Source organism: Fulmarus glacialis, unplaced genomic scaffold (genome assembly GCF_000690835.1).
Source record: "Fulmarus glacialis isolate BGI_N327 unplaced genomic scaffold, ASM69083v1 scaffold28657, whole genome shotgun sequence".
In the NCBI taxonomy this organism is placed as follows: domain Eukaryota; kingdom Metazoa; phylum Chordata; class Aves; order Procellariiformes; family Procellariidae; genus Fulmarus; species Fulmarus glacialis.
Window position 1 is genome coordinate 39,006 of NW_009221734.1, and position 13,564 is coordinate 52,569.

General features: G+C 41.3%; 2 protein-coding genes across 2 annotated transcripts in view; one reads left to right on the forward strand and one right to left on the reverse strand.

Annotated features, from left to right (window-relative positions):
- The window catches only part of MYLK3 (myosin light chain kinase 3), a 21,545-nt gene extending 17,138 nt beyond the window's left edge, over positions 1–4,407 (forward strand). The window contains exons 12-14 of the mRNA XM_009581215.1: positions 969–1,121; positions 2,944–3,076; positions 4,081–4,407. Of these exons, the coding sequence (XP_009579510.1) occupies positions 969–1,121; positions 2,944–3,076; positions 4,081–4,152 (358 nt within the window). The 3' untranslated portion in view covers positions 4,153–4,407. The remainder of the gene's footprint in view (positions 1–968; positions 1,122–2,943; positions 3,077–4,080) is intronic.
- A 3,257-nt stretch (positions 4,408–7,664) lies between these two features.
- Positions 7,665–13,027, reverse strand: ORC6 (origin recognition complex, subunit 6). The gene is made up of 6 exons (XM_009581216.1): positions 12,901–13,027; positions 11,910–12,073; positions 10,737–10,826; positions 9,628–9,740; positions 8,294–8,365; positions 7,665–7,892 (listed from the first exon to the last, which is right to left on the reverse strand). The coding sequence occupies exons 1-6, from the start codon at positions 12,979–12,981 to the stop codon at positions 7,723–7,725; spliced, it is 690 nt and encodes a 229-aa protein (XP_009579511.1). The 5' UTR covers positions 12,982–13,027; the 3' UTR covers positions 7,665–7,722.
- Between the last annotated feature and the right edge of the window lie 537 nt (positions 13,028–13,564).

A 13,564-nucleotide genomic window follows, 5' to 3' on the forward strand; every position in this document is an offset into this window, starting at 1 on the left:
TGAGCCCATCTGGCTGTGATTCCTCCTAATTCATTCTGTTAAAAACCCCAGCCTTTAATGGAAAAGCACCTCCCTGTGCGTGCAAAGACTCTGAACAACAAATAACCCTTTTGATAAATATGTAAATGTTCTTCTCCCTTACCACCTTATTTAGCAAGGTAAAATGGCTCAGGTCTTTTTTTACTTGGAAAAGTTTCCCAAAGCATGTCAGAATTTTCATTTTGATTGCGTTCTTGAGGACTTGAATTAATTTTCAAATTTGCAATCTGATCATTTTAGTAGCTTGGACTTGGTGCACATCTGCACAGAGGAATTAATGTTGGGTGTTAGGCCATGGGTCTAAAAAAGGTCATGTCACAAATAGGGGTAAAACTTTTCTCTGATGTCTGGATGGTGGCCATGGACCGCTTGTCTGTCCAAAGTCTCTGCCTTCGGATGAGCTGACTTTGCATCCCAGAATCTTTCACAGATGCCTTCTGTGAACTGGATACATTTCTGGTTTAAATTTGTATGTTAGGCAAAACCCAACTGAATGAAGTAATAAACGACTGAAGCAATAAATCTGGGCTTAGAGAGTAATTGAAAAAAGTATGCTATTGTTCAGAATTCTGTTTAATTTGAGCCAAATTTGAATATGGGCCTTGATTTAGGAAAGCTCTTGAGTCCCCCTAGCTTTCCTAGCTGGGAAAGCACTGAAGTACGTACCTAGATCCCCACTGAATTAATTTCCTTGGGGATCTATTAACAGTGCTCCCTGATGTCGCTGAGTAACACTAACATTACGACGCTTTATTGCTCCAAACTGTTGGCTTATCTTGGCAGGGATTGAGAAGTGGAACCCCCCATAGCTGAGACACTTTCCTCTCCATAAGCTAACAACAATTATAAAGCAGAGGATTTGTAGAAGGAAAAAAGCATCTTCCATATAATAACTACTCATCTCCCTCCCATTCTTTCGTTTTTTTAAGGCTTAGTGGCCTGTCCCCATTCCTGGGAGAAACTGATGCAGAGACCATGAATTATGTAGTCAATTGCAGCTGGGATTTTGATGCAGAAGCATTTGAACAGCTATCGGAGGAAGCTAAAGACTTTATTTCCAGACTACTTGTGAAGGAGAAAAGGTACCTCTTTGTCTGTTCGTGAAGACAGTAGCGCCTAATGACATTAAGTTCATCCTAGCCAACTGTTTGGATTGCAGCCAACAATGAGAACATGACATTTCTGTATGCTGTTTCTGTGCTTGCTGGGCAGTTCCTCAGTGATTCAAAAAGGAAAATGTCTGTGTACCTTGATGCTACTGTGAAAAGCAGAACAGAGGAAATATGGAAGGATTTGCTGTGTAGGAATCTGGTTTTAGTATTCTTTTTCTGAGCAAAAGCTATTTCTATTGTTACTTTGGATTCTCACAAGCCCTGACACAAATTGCAAAAATGTCTCTTGAATGCCGTGGAGGATAAATAGAAGCTGCAGCTATGAAAATGTGCATTGTTCTCTTCTAAAGTGGTCTACATGCATTTGGTAGATATTAAGGAGCATTTGGGACTTAACTCTGCATGTGGCTTCTTCTCAGTCTTGGCTCCACTGAAATAAAAAGTGATTGCACATATGAAACAACAGGAGAGAATGAGGATGATATTGATGTCAGACCATGGCTATGGGGTTGCGTAAGTGAGTAGAGAAATTTTTCTCTTGCTGAGTAGTGATACAAAACTAATCAACACAGGAAATGATGCATACAGTAAAACAGATTGTGTGTTCAAGGGGAATTCAAAGGAGTGCTTAGAATATTAACAACTTCCAGATCATTACCTAAATCAGACAAATCAGTTCTAGTATTAATTACATTTTGAACAATAAGTCATATGAAAGGCTAAGAATAAACTGAACTTTAGCATATTGCCAGCAGGAGACAACAAAGGGTTTTTTTGCAGATTGTGATGAGGATTTGCTATGAGACTGTAAACTTTGCTTTGGAGTCTTCCATTTTTCTGTGCGATGGGAATAGGGACTCCAGAGGGACACTATGCAACGTCTGGTTAGAAGCTGTGAATGAAATGACTATGCAAGAAAAGAGTGTTGTCGGTGAGATGCAAAGATCAACGATTAGTTGGCCCAGTTGTTCACGAGGTACATGGACAGCCTCCGCTCTCCTACAGACTAGGCACCTTTGCCATGCTGGGACAGTAGGGCTGGCCTTGTGCAAGATCTGTACCTACCTCCCCTGACTACTGCAATTAGGTGCGAGCAGGCAGGAGTCATCTTTTCATCATCTTCTCAGTGACAGCTCAGACAAAGCTCAGGAGTTAGGCATAGGCTTTTGTTTTGAAAAAAGGCAAATTAAACTTTTTTTCTCAACACCTCTCCCCAAGATTTCCTGTACTACCATAAATTTCTCAGAGCTTTTTGGATAGGCCTTCACATTTGGGCCCATTGTTGAATGTCAGGATTATAATGTATGCTTAGCTTGATCGAAGTTTAGGGTGAATAGACAATTGTGCTTTTTAAATATGAGGCACAGAATAAGCCTGCACTATCAGGACAGACAGATAACATCACAAATATTATTTTTCTGTAGGCACTGATTCTTTTTGCAAAGTTCTGCATTCACATAACAAAATGATACATAAACTGATGAACCTGTACAGCTGCTTCTTCAAAGAAAAAAAACCACACCCAAACCCTAAAAAGGCAAAATACAGTATTTAACCACAGCTCAATCAACCCACTGCAGACCCACCAGCAGCTTTTCACACCACTCACCCCTTAAACTGGAGAGTGCAGGATGTCATTAGGATCCTATGCACTGGGATGAAGAGCATCTCCACTCACTTGTGTTGGTTCATTTACGGCAGTTTCTTTATCAATAATATGGAGGAGGACAGGGCACTGAGAAAATGGCAATGAGGGTAGCTGGATTTACATGACAGATTTCCTCTCTCGCAGCTGCCGGATGAGTGCAACACAGTGTCTGAAGCATGAGTGGTTAAACAATCTACCTGCCAAAGCCAAGAAGTCCAAGCTTCGCCTGAAGTCCCAGTTGTTGCTGCAGAGTTACATGGCTCACAGAAAATGGAAGGTAAATAGACAAAGTCTGGCAAATCTACTTCCAGAGGGAAAATCAGCTCAACACAGGCAGAGCCATTCCCTCATTTTTATATGTTGGCTCACTTTTGCCCACAGGCTTCTTTCTTGTAAATACGAGTTTGGGAAGTCTATTTTCAGTTGTAAATTAAGTTTTTTCTCCTGCAGAATGATATTACTTCTATTTTTAGCAAGTTTGGTTTCAATTTTTACTCCTTTTGATTGGTGTTTAGAAGTTTTACAATTTTTTTTCTTTACAAGTTCAGAGACTACAGATGCTACTTAGCTTACATTAAATGTTCTTTCTCTTCATATTGGAGAGATTTTTTCCTTTGACAACAAGTTACATTGTTCTGTTTTCACTATGGAGTAGGGATACAACATAAGGCAGTTTTGTGCCTCCCATTGCAGAGCGTAGAAGTGTGGGAGAGAATAAAAATTAGGCTTAAACCCATCCAGAGAACTCTTCAGGACCTTTCTGGTAACTCCTTCAGAACTAAATTTTATATGAAGAAGTGATAGATAAGAATTTCTATTGGAGTCTCTATTGGATTGTAGATAATTGATCCTGAAAGGTGAACACAGTGAATAAGCCTGCGGAAATGTGAGGAAAACTCAGTGAGGACCATTTTCTTTTCTTTTGTCACTGGAGAGTTGTAATTCCTTGCCGAGGAGTTAAACCAGAAGCTTACACTTTTTCCACTCCTCCACTCCAGCTGTTTGGTCGCAGACTTCTGCACTTGCGTTTTAAAAAATACATGATTTAAAGACATATCATTATACAATTTGTAATAATGCTGCAGAAGTTCACAGTATCAGCAGTCTGTTCTGCAGTAATCAGTAGCTCCCCAGTACAAAGCTGTTCTGCACTGCAGTCCACACAAGTTGTGGGTCACTAGAGGTAAATGGATTTATCAAGAAGAAAAATCTGTGTCAGCCACAGAAAAGGTCCTTTACCTCAGTTGGACTCACATTTGGACTGTTCTGTTTTGTTCACAGAAACATTTTTATGTGGTGGCTGCTGCTAACAGGCTGAAGAGATTTCCGAGTATGTCTGTCAAGCTTGCATAAGCTTGTATGAAGCATCTGCCATTCTCGAGATGGACATGAAGCCATGGAAGAAGGACTCAGTATCTTCAATAATTTCTACCCCTTTGTTTTATAACATAAGGTTTTGGGTCTGTCCTCCTCAAATATTATGTGTGTTAGTGCTAAGGTTCCAGAAGTGCCTCAAGGAAAAGGCACTGTAATAATTTCTAAAAGCAGAAGCTGCCTTGTTTGTTTTTACAAGTTTTTAGTTGTTGTATATAGTGATGGAAAAACATGGCTGTTATTGCGGCTGACTTTTTGCTGAAGGCTTTGATTCTGCAGAGTATTGTTGCTGTGTTTACACCAAAAAACACCTTGTCAGTTTTCTAGTTTCTCACACCAAGCATGGGATCTCTAAAGACTTTCTTCATGACCGATGTATGTCATCAATTTCAGAGCACTGCCACAGCAGTGGCACAATTTTCCCCTCGGGTGTTTGTTACTTAGAACAAAAGAGATCGGATATCTTTTTCTTCTGTACTTTTTCAAAAAGATTATTTTTTTTTTCCCCCAAACATGATGATGATTCAGTGCAACTACTCAGAGTTGAATGGTTTTGGTTTATTGGGGTTTTTTAATTCTACTCTCACCTTTAAAAAATAGTCACCGCATAGTTAGGAAATATGAGGAATTCTGGTTTGAAGCAACTTAAGTCAGTCGGTCCATTGCTGCTTTTTCTTATGGTGAGTTGAATTGAGCTGAATTGATTGAACTTTTGGAAGGAGGTGGGTGAAACTGCCACAAATAAAAATTGCCTAGTGACCATTGGGTCTATGCAAAAAGATCTCATGTTGTCCAGAAAAGAAGAGATTTCCAGACATCGTTTTATATGTATTTAAAACTTGCTAGTGCTTCTCATTGGCTGTGACTGCAGCCCTTAATTTTGTAAGTTTTAGTTTGAGGATTTTTTCCTCCTCTCTGACAATTTTAATGAACTCTGAGAAGTTGATATGGTACGATATGCATAATAGGTTTTATTGCTGTTCAGTGGCAGGGAAACATCGTGTTGCCAGACTCTGCCTTTAGCCCAGTTAGGAGGTTGAAGCCCTTTTTCCCCCCACTTTGCTCTTGAACATTAAATATTTTCTTCACAATACTAACTTATTTTGGATTTTAAACTTTTTCCTGATGTACAAAGAGTTGGAGCCACTTACAATCTCTCAGTTAAAAGTATAACATTATTTATTAAACCTGTGGTTTTCTTTGTTCCTGTTCTAGATTCTGCAAAACTCAGTGTGATCTGGATGGGCTCTTGGGAGCAGAAAACTAATACTAATTAGGAGCAGAAAACAGAAACTAATACTACTAAAACTAGCTTTCCAGCAAAGGCATCAAACCACTGTAAAGTTCCCTTTAACTATATGGACTTTCGAATCCCTTGAATTAGCAAAAGTGTTGGTTGCTAATCAAGAGGTTTGCAAGACTGGCTTACCCTAGCCTAGTTATCTTTTCCACTCTAGTGCTTCTCACTTTGCATAGTCTTGAATTCTGGACTTCTGCATCATTGAAGCAGAGAAGAATTATTAAAATCAAGTGAAATAATCTTGACAACCTATCACCTTCTGTGAAGGCCCACTTTTGTTCATGTTTTCCTTCCACAGTGGTTCTGCATGCTAAATGTGATTACATTAATTGGTCTGTATATTTCTGAATTAATACTAATAAATTCCATTAAAGTGGACCAAGCCTATTCCTCAATTTTGGTTTAAACCCCCCCGCCAGACAAACCTGAAAGCATCTCTGTCTTAACAACAGAATGCTAATGTACTAAGTTGGATTCTCTCCCATCCTGAGGACCCTCTGCTACATATTAGATCAGACTTTAAATGGCAGACATTTTGTTACAGCTCTTACTCAATGTGGGTTAATTATCCAATATTTTCTCTGCACATCAGGCATTTGTTTGGAGTCCATTCCTCAATAGTTACTGTTACATTTCAGAACTCTCATCTGGAATGAAATTAGCTCTTGCTAATTAAAGTTGGCGTCAAGTGATTTCCTTTTTTATGCATTGGGAGGAGAAGTGAAAGGAAAACGGCCAGTAAGTTTTAATTTTCCAATTACTGTGTGTTTCTTCCTCTATTTTGTAAGAAGAGGGTAACACACGGATGCTCTCTGCTGTCTTGTACATATTTCCTCTCCGTTTTCTACAAAGAGAAGGTGCATCTGGCCAGCAGGATTACCATTTCATTTCTAACAGAAAAATCCCTTTAGATTCGGCAGCCATCACATGGTTCTGCAGTACAGCGGAACCCACCTCTGCAGCCTTATGGGATGTTTCACTATGTCCTGTGTATTTTGTTGTGGGGTCTACAAAAAGCTAAAAGGACAAACCACAGGTGACCTGTCAGTCACTGGAACAGTATAACAGAAAGAACTGGCCCCATACACTGATATTTAAAGCAGTTAATGATATCAACTATTGTAATCCTGGTGCGATCAGTGTTACCCAGGTAAGCAGGGAGTACGCACAGCAGTGAGGCATTTGGCAAGCCATTAAAATACTGTTGAGAAGCAGCTCAGGTGGGGGCAGTGTTTCAAATCTAATGCTCAGACATGAGATAATTTACGTTCCTTCATATGGACACTTGGGTTTTCTGGGTTGTTTTGAAATGAGAGCTTATGAAAGTTATCTTCTTTTTGCACATCCCAGGCAGAAAACATGCAAGAGAAAGGGCCGAAGACTTGGATTGGTTTTATTACAGTTACACCAGCCCTGTACTGCTAAAAGTAATGATTTTCCTTCAAAAAGTTGTTGACACAAATTGTAGTTTGAGTAGCTGGGATGAAAGTGTAGGACTGCAGACGTTGCCTCTAAGAACTACAGGGCAGAGCACTCCCTCCTCTTCCCTAAGTTTATGACTGTGAGATGCAAGAAATCCGTATTACCCAGACAAGATCCTTGTCCCCTGGATGTCTTCCTCCTTAAAGCACAGACATCTCCTGTATGTCTTTTATTTTGCGTTCTAAGGGTTTTATATATGACAAATGCCAAGAACCTGATGTCATAATACAAAGCTGCTCCTTCCAGTATTTTTATTGTTTCTTGGAATATTTAGGACCCCTTAGAAGAACAAGAGACTTCAGTCCCATACAGGTCATAAAAATAAGTCAAATTCAGTGACTAAACAATATTTCTTTAACAGTTTAAAAAAAAAAAAAGTTATCAGTCTTAATTCCTCTGCTGGTTTTGCAGTTTAACGAGCCACTGTTAGTCCCCTCCCTCTTTTTTCACTTACTACTTCCAACCAGGAGCCTAAGGGCATATAACTTATGACTTACTTACACTTAACATGGCATTAGAATGTTACCTACTTCTTGCAGCAAGAGAATGAAGCTATTCTACCACCTAATGCCATAGCTGCTCAGGTACCAGCCTGGCAAGGAGTCAGACAAGCTTCTTGTAAAATCACCTAAATTCTGGTGTCATTTACTAAAAATAACATTCTTAAATACTTAAAAAACTAACTAATAAATAAAATCAGCTGGCTACCAGGCAGCCATTACTCATATGCTACCGGAACTCTTGTTAGAGCAGAGGGAGAGTTAAAATTATGAGCAAGCAGCAGTTATATTACTAGGTGGTACTACAGAGACAGTACTCCTACTTGTCTCTTGTGCCTTAGCAGCGTTTTCCAGGATTTTCTTTTTCCATTCTTCATAGTCTTCCTTTGTTTCAGTCTTTGGCCGTTTACATGGCATCTCCTCATCATCTTCAGATCCTATGAGAGAAGGAGAAAGTCCATGACAGGCCATCATGGGCAATATGTTGCCAGGAATAACCATGGCAGTGAGCAAATGTACAGATACAAGCACAGGGTCTGTCACTATGTTATCTAATCCTGTGGTTTGCTGCTCCCCTCACCTACCGGAACAGTCACCTCTTCACCTTTGTGTCTGAATGGAACAGTTGTCCTTAATTCTACTAGGACTACTCAGTATAAACACCACTGTCCTTCTGCTACGTTCTCTTTATTCTTTCACTAGCCAGTGGTTTGCAGAATGGAATAAGCTGCTGTGAACTGAATATTATGGCATATTACACAACTAAAATACTAAGCAGCAATAAAGCTCAGAACTGCTCTGGTGAGGTGATTTTAGTTCATAGCTAAACACAACTTACCATCTTCCTCCTCGCAGTGCTCCAGGTTGGTCTGCAAGCTTTCAGGTGTCTCTGCAGCCAGTGGAACATCTTCTTCTAAAAAAAAAAAAAAAAAGTAGCTTTACTTCTGAATGGTGTTTGGGGCCCCAAGGGTGGTATTCTACATGCAATTCTTTGACAGCAGTGCCACCTTCCAAAAGTATTGTCTCCCAGTCAGAGCCGTTCCCTACTCCAGACTGATGCTCCTGTACATGCAGAGGTGCCAGCACACTTCAAGGGTTGCACAGACTGGTTAGCTGCTGCATTTGTAACCACAATGATCCACCATGTTCATACCCCAAAAAACCACTGCTACCATTCTTGATTACTCAGGCAGAATTATCAGTTATTTCTTCCTCTTCTATCCCACTTCCACACTTTGTGTTATAGATGCCTACATCATGCAGGGGGCTGTCCATGTATACAGATGCACACTGAACTGATACAGAAACTCTCAGCTGCCTTTAGCTGCTTTGATGGTGGGGTAAGGTTTTGGTTTTTTTTATAGGGCACTGCACTATGGGAAGTCCATGCCTAGGGAGAGAGCAGCAGCTTTTGGTTTGGGTTCAGGCAGCACATTCCAGAAAACTTCATGATACAAAGCATGAAGCAGGGGTACTGTCAGTGGGAGAGTAAGAATGAGAGCCTGGGAAAGGAAAGAGGAGATAAGTAGGAAGGAGCAGAGATACAAGGATAGAAAGGCGTGTATCGTATTTCAATCTTCCTCCTCCTCCACAAAAAGGAGTGGAGAAAGCTGCAGGTTCAACAGTGGGCGAGAAAGATTCCTCGTGTCTGTCCACAGTGTGTGGAGGGATGGTGTCAGGTAATGGCTGAATTACTACCAGAAGAGCGAGGCTTAGGCTTGTTAATCCTGCAGTGGGGGAAAGGAAAACACAGAAGTGAGTCAGTCAAAGCAAGAGAGGTAGCAAGATGTTTATGTTAATTTGTGTGTCATGTTGCCATGTTAACGGGATGCAGAAAGCAAGCAAGAAGGAGGAATCCAAGATAGGTCAGGTAGTATGGGAGAAGCAGGGAATAAATTGCAGCAGCAGAGAATGTAAGGAGCAGTGAGCGTTTGAGAAGAGAGGAAAACATTTATTTTTGGCCTTGCCACATGCTAAGCTGTGGTAACTTCCGCAGAAGCAGACTGTGACTGGGAACTGGGCTGCAGGAAACATGTTGGAATGGATGGGCAGGTTTGGCTGGAAGGGGACAGCTGAAAGCAATCAGAATAAAATCACCAGCAGAAAAGGATGGGGCACTGTGAGGCCAGGCAATGGCTATGCTGTCTTACAGGGATAAAGCCAAAAACTTACTGCTGAGTTCCTGGCTCATCTTCTCCAGCTGATTGCAGAGCCGGTCAAATATTGCTTTTTTCACCCCAGATGTAGCCAACATTTTAGTTTTGTCCACTTTTAGTTTCAAACACCTACAAGAGAAAATTGTTATCTCTGTAGAAAGCAACACTCCAGCAACTATCATTCAGGTGACATTTACCGTACCAACACTGCCTGTGAGAATGAGGAAGGCAGGCTTGAGTTTTTGTCCTATCTAATCCTTGTCTGACTCAGAAACAAATTTGCTTAAAAAATAGACCCCTACACTACTCAGTCAATACAGCTCAGGAATTGAAACTCAGGGTTAGTTCAAGTTACATAAAGAAATTCTATTAGGAAAAGGTACTTTTCAGATTTTCAGGGAACCAGGACAAAATCCCACTACTGCCAAAAGCTGAACGGGACCCCGGTGTCAAGAGAACATTTGTCAGGAGCTGCACAACTACACAGCACCTGAATTGCTTCGTAAGATTGTTACAAAGCGTAATACTGAGAGTGAAGATACTTGCATGCAAGGAAATTCTTATAAAGGGCTGGCTGCTTCTTGGGGCTCAGAAGTAAGCTAGCAGCCATTCTTGCACCTTGAGCAGTATCTCTCCAAAAGCCATGCAACTTTTTGCTTTGTGCCCAGCTCAAATCTATCCTGACAATGGAAAAAAATTCCCACTAAATCTGAAAATGTTACTAAGGGATTATGTTACGCTGGTTAGGCTGAGAGCAAGTGCAAAACAATAACAGTTGTTTTTCAGCCACTGCCATAGATATGTCCTAATGGAATCACCCACAGCATCCATTACACACCAGGGAAGACAGGTTTCATTTATTTTAGGATAAGTAACTCAAGATCCTTTTCTGTATATTTGATTCAATACTTCTGCTTTCTCCTGAAGACAAATGCAGTGTAGGTTGGAGATTTCACTCTAGGAAAAGGCCTGGTTTGCTACAGCTATCTTCATTTCCAGGAGCAGGGCATCAGGATGTGCTGAGCAAGACCCTTCAGACATACTGAATGAATCATCTGCTTACACTGTAAGTGCTATTTCTGTTTGGTGTCTCACTAAGCATTTAAGCCCTCAAGATGTACTCACCTGCATGCAGTGAATAGTGCAGCTGTTATAAAAAGTGGTTTTGAGAAATCAAGGTCCATTTGCTGTGCTTCAGAGAGGCTGGATTCATAGCTGAAGAACAACAATTAGAATGATAATTGTATAGTGCATTTCAAATGAAGCTGCTGAAATCAATTTGTCGCATGGTATCAGCAGTTGAACAGGTCTCCTGTTGGATCACTTGGTCCTTTGCAACCCAGTCAAGCAGAAACAGCTGCTACTGGCTGAGAAGAGCAAAAGAGACTAGGGAAAAGAAGGGGATTTGGATCACCCCCTCTTTTTGAATTAAAGGTATTTTAAATTAGGGATCTTGATCAAGGCATGTCAGTTAAATCTATTTCTTGTGCTCCCCATCCACACAGCACTTTTATCTCTACATTACAAAGTTACAATGAGGTGCTTTGCATAAATCCATCCTATAATAGAGGGTAGAATTATAGTTTCTTTGATTCCTCTAATATGTATTTGACACAGATGAAGGCTTAAATATGGAAAATGACATGGTGGATGTGCAGCACTAAAGAATTTAATTTTTTATTGTCCACCTGTCCCCAGGCTATTTTTTTTTGTTTGTATTAAGCACTGACAAGCATACACAGCCTTTGTTCACCTACCTAACAGCATTTAAACATGTGCTATCAGGGTGACAGCACTCCAGAATAGAGCTCTTCAGTGATTGCTCTTGTTAAAGTAGATGTTACAGAATGCAAAATTTTAGTTAAATCTGTTGAATCTCCATTGAAGCGTTCTACCTATTGTTTTTACAGGTAGAGTAATGTGCATTTTAAGAGATCTGCCTCTCCAGAAGGGAGGATTTGTTTCTACTGAGCATTACTTCTGAACTGTGACATGATCAGCAGTTAAATGGAAGACAGTGTGATGCTATGGACAAATACAGGGAGGAGGAGTCCTATATTTTTTACACTATTCCCAGTTGAAGAACTGGGACTCAGACAATGACGTACTGAGACTAAGTAGTCTTAGTTCACAGACTAAGTCTTTCTAACATTCTAAAAAGTGGCCTAGATAAATGGCTGGATCGTCAGTGCTAAGAACTCACCTCACCACTCCAGTCAGTGGGAGATACCTGGCCCTTCCAACCATCAAGCTCTTTACACATCTAATGAATAAAGAATCTTACTAGAGCTCCCTCACCTCTGTAGTATTTTTGAAGCGGTGTTCACTGCCTCTGTGCAGCAGAATTGCACAGCCAAGTCTCGCATTCCCAGTCTGGGGTTCACCTCTAGCAAACACTCCAAAGACTTCATGGAGCTCTGGTAGGTAGTCTTGTTCAAACCGGAGAGTTTAACAAAATAGCTCTTTCAAGAAGACAAAGACAAACCCCAAGAATTAGCAAGATTCCTTCCTGACATCTTATTCAGGCAATCAAAATAGATTAGGAAGAAACTAGACAACATCATAAAATAAAGTTCAATTGCTATTTTAAACAAATTTGCACAATGAATGATGTAAGTTTTGACTGTGCACAGAAAGATTAACCACCTAGGAGTGCAACATCTTTTAATGCAGTGTTATTTTTAGACCATTTCACTGGAAGTGAGGTTTGTCTTTTCCATATAACATGACATGGCCCTTTTATCATAAGGTGGTTAAAAACAAAGGTAACCAAGATCTGGGCAACTTGAAGAGATGAGCAATATTTTCAATTGGACCTGACTCATGGGGTGAGGTCCAATTAAATTCTCCTCTGTCTGTAAATGGACAATCACAAACATCTTGTACCAGACATTATTTTGGCAGCTCAGTGCCATTTACCCAGCAGGTCTGCAGATGGAGGTTTACCACTACAGAGAGGGATTCCTTGGAGCCACTGCTTCCCTCCCACAGTAAAAGGGACAGATCTTAAATTTAACATCCTTGCTGGTAGTTTGTTACTAAAAGAGCTGAAATTATAGCAAAGCAACCTCAACTTGTGAAGTGACTGTGACACTGATCTCAATTTGCCTTGTTGCAAATTCTGAGCAGTGAAAGCTCTAACACTGTGTCTAGCAGCACACTACTGGGTCTAGGGTAATGTCAATTATTACTATCCCTTTCCTGCTCCCAACATACACTACACAGAACAATGATTTTAGTGGACTTATGGAGAATGCAGCAGCCAGCCAAGTCATATACTGTATCTTACTTTGTCAACTGGTTGTTTCATGAAACTAGCTGCTAGGTCCAGGCACATCACAGCACTGCTTGTTGCTGTCATCTGAGCCATTAATCCCGTGCATTTCACCTGGGATAGCCGCAGATACTCTTCAGCTTTTCTGCAAAACACCCAGCATACAAAGCCCTTGTTAACAAAACCACAGTTACAAGACAGTAAGAATAGCAGGACAGGAACTGATCCAAGGTCTACCTAGTCCAGCACCCCGGCTGCAGCAGTGGCTGCAGCGCATGCTGAGGGAAAGGGGTGCTAAACAGTACGGCAAACACACGGTAATACTGCCCTTTCTCTAACAATTCGCAGCAGTAGCTTTGCATTTCCTAGCCTGCAATGGCTGTTTTATTAACGGCGTACGCTTAAGGTCTGCGACTTTTTTCACATCGACCAGAACCGAAGAAGGAAGCCGATGGCAGGCTGGCACTGCAAGGAGGTGAGGCAGACCTTGGCTGCCGCTGCTGTGCCGGGAGAGCTGACAGGGCCGGCCAGTGCCCCCGGGGAGGAGCCTAGGCAGGTCCGGCGGCAAAGCACAGTCCGCGGCTGGAGGGGAGCGGGCCAGGCCAGCACCGCACGGCTGGACCTGCTTATCCGGACGGGAATAACGCTCCCGAGAGCGGGGGCAGCCGGCCAGAGCTGG

What these genes read in the sequence shown, in the direction of transcription:
- ORC6 (XM_009581216.1), bottom strand. Translation starts at nt 12,981, where the DNA reads ATGGCTCAGATGACAGCAACAAGCAGTGCTGTGATGTGCCTGGACCTA. An exon ending in GCTTCAAAAATACTACAGAG is followed by an intron (nt 10,827 to 11,909) that starts GTGAGGGAGCTC and finishes GTTGTTCTTCAG; the next exon opens with CTATGAATCCAGCCTCTCTG. An exon ending in GATGAGCCAGGAACTCAGCA is followed by an intron (nt 8,366 to 9,627) that starts GTAAGTTTTTGG and finishes TTTTTTTAGAAG; the next exon opens with AAGATGTTCCACTGGCTGCA.